Source organism: Palaemon carinicauda, chromosome 26 (genome assembly GCF_036898095.1).
Source record: "Palaemon carinicauda isolate YSFRI2023 chromosome 26, ASM3689809v2, whole genome shotgun sequence".
NCBI classification, from domain to species: domain Eukaryota; kingdom Metazoa; phylum Arthropoda; class Malacostraca; order Decapoda; family Palaemonidae; genus Palaemon; species Palaemon carinicauda.
Genome location: NC_090750.1, coordinates 67,535,498 through 67,537,997, shown reverse-complemented (window position 1 = coordinate 67,537,997; position 2,500 = coordinate 67,535,498). Strand labels below are relative to the sequence as shown.

The following is a 2,500-nucleotide window of genomic DNA, read 5'->3' as shown; positions in this document are numbered from 1 at the left end:
TTTACAGTTTGAACGCAATTAATATAAGAAAACATTGACCAAATTACTATTGGTATAATTAGAATAATTAATTGTAAATCTTTTATATTTTCAGCAGAAATTTTCTCATTGGTCTTAAACATCTCTTATAATAATGAGTAATATGATAAAAACACAATATATTTTATTTTTCACAATACTGGAGTAAATGTTTTACAGTTTGAACGCAATTAATATAAGAAAACATTGACCAAATTACTATTGGTATAATTAGAATAATTAATTGTAAATCTTTTATATTTTCAGCTTACACAATTTCATATTTTATTTTTCATAATATTGGATTAAATGGTTTACATTTTGAACCCGATTAATATAAGGAAACATTGACCAAATTACTGTTGGTATAATTAGAATAATTAATTGTAAATATTTTATATTTTCCCATTGGTCTCAAATACTTCTTATAATAATGAGTAATATGATAAAAACACAATATATTTTATTTTTCACAATGCTGGAGTAAATGTTTTACAGTTTGAACCCGATTGATATAAGAAAACATTGAGCAAATTACTATTGGTATAATTAGAATAATTAATTGTAAATCTTTTATATTTTCAGCAGAAATTTTCCCATTGGTCTTAAACATCTCTTATAATAATGAGTAATATGATAAAAACACAATATATTTTATTTTTCACAATACTGGAGTAAATGTTTTACAGTTTGAACCCATTTAATATAACAGAACTTTGATAAAATTACTATTGGTATAATTAGAATAATTAATTGTAAATCTTTAATAATGAGTAATATGATAAGAACACAATATATTTTATTTTTCATAATACCGGATTAAATGTTTTACAGTTTGAATCCGATTAATATAAGATAACTTTGACCAAATTACTGTTGGTATGATTAGAATAATTAATTGTAAATCTTTTATATTTTCAGCTTACACAATTTCATATTTTATTTTTCACAATGCTGGAATAAATGTTTTACAGTTTGAACCTGATTGATATAAGAAAACATTGAGCAAATTACTATTGGTATAATTAGAATAATTAATTGTAAATCTTTACTAATGAGTAATATGATAAGAACACAATATATTTTATTTTTCATAATACCGGATTAAATGTTTTACAGTTTGAACCCGATTAATATAAGAAAACATTGACCAAATTACTATTGGTATAATTAGAATAATTAATTGTAAATCTTTAATAATGAGTAATATGATAAAAACACAATATCATATTTTATTTTTCATAATATTGGATTAAATGGTTTACAGTTTGAACCCGATTAATATAAGAAAACATTGACCAAATTACTATTGGTATAATTAGAATAATTAATTGTAAATCTTTTATATTTTCAGCTTACGCTAAAGCCAACGATGAGACTTACGACTACGAGTACGACCAACACAACACTTACGAAGATCACTTCGACGGACATCAAGATGACGACCCTCCGATGTTCACCGCGTCAGCCCAGTATTTCTCGGTTGAAGTCGAGGACGATATCACTTTTCCATGCGATGCTAAAAATATAGGTAAGCTGCTACAGAGAGAGAGAGAGAGAGAGAGAGAGAGAGAGAGAGAGAGAGAGAGAGAGAGAGAGAGAGAGAGAGTGTGTGTTTGTGTGTAAACTTTCTCGGTTGAAGTCGAGGACGATATCACTTTTCCATGCGATGCCAAAAATATAGGTAAGCTGTGACAGAGAGAGAGAGAGAGAGAGAGAGAGAGAGAGAGAGAGAGAGGAGAGAGAGAGAGAGAGAGGAGAGAGAGAGTGAATGTGTTTGTGTGTAAACTTTCTCGGTTGAAGTCGAAGACGATATCACTTTTCCATGCGATGCCAAAAATATAGGTAAGCTGCTACAGAGAGAGAGAGAGAGAGAGAGAGAGAGAGAGAGAGAGAGAGAGGGGTGATCAGATCTCATGACTGTAAATAAGTATAATAATTTCCTTTGAAGTTAACTATATTATACTACACTCATCAATTCAGTAGAGAGAGAGAGAGAGAAAGAGAGAGAGAGAGAGAGAGAGAGAGAGAGAGAGAGAGAGAGAGAGAGAGAGAGAGAGAGAGAGAGATAGTGTGTGTTTGTGTGTAAACTAAATCCAACATGTTTAACGAGTAGAGGAATAATTTTTTTTTTATCACAGCTAACAAGGTAGAACCTATATTTCCCTTTGAAGTGCCTAGAGCAATTTCGCTGTCAACTGCAACATGAAAAGGGTGGAGTTCAATAGAAAAGAATACTTCAAGGAAAGTCTCTAGAGAGAAAAAAGTAATTGAATTGAAAAAAAATAAATAAATGAAACTGCGAATTGTTAACAGTTCTTTGTCGACTACCAAAGTTTTTGTTGCACGTATTTTGGTGGAATGAAGTAGGATTAAAGGAGAATTTCCATCAAAGAAACCAATTTGGAGGGTATATAAAGTTTTGTTGCCATCAACACACATAAACGGACACACACACATTTTATATATATATATATATATA

The 2,500-nt window shown here is 29.6% G+C and overlaps 1 protein-coding gene across 3 annotated transcripts in view; it reads left to right on the top strand.

The window, feature by feature from the left end:
- LOC137620214 (protein amalgam-like) overlaps nucleotides 1-2,500 on the top strand; it is a 122,849-nt gene that overhangs the window by 56,979 nt on the left and 63,370 nt on the right. Inside the window, exon 2 of one of the 3 annotated variants that reach the window (XM_068350451.1) lies at nucleotides 1,373-1,549. In XM_068350451.1, the coding sequence (XP_068206552.1) occupies nucleotides 1,373-1,549 (177 nt within the window). Of the gene's footprint in view, nucleotides 1-1,372; nucleotides 1,550-1,652; nucleotides 1,703-1,813; nucleotides 1,864-2,500 lie in introns of those variants that run through there. The other 2 variants (XM_068350453.1, XM_068350452.1) reach the window with 2 other exon arrangements.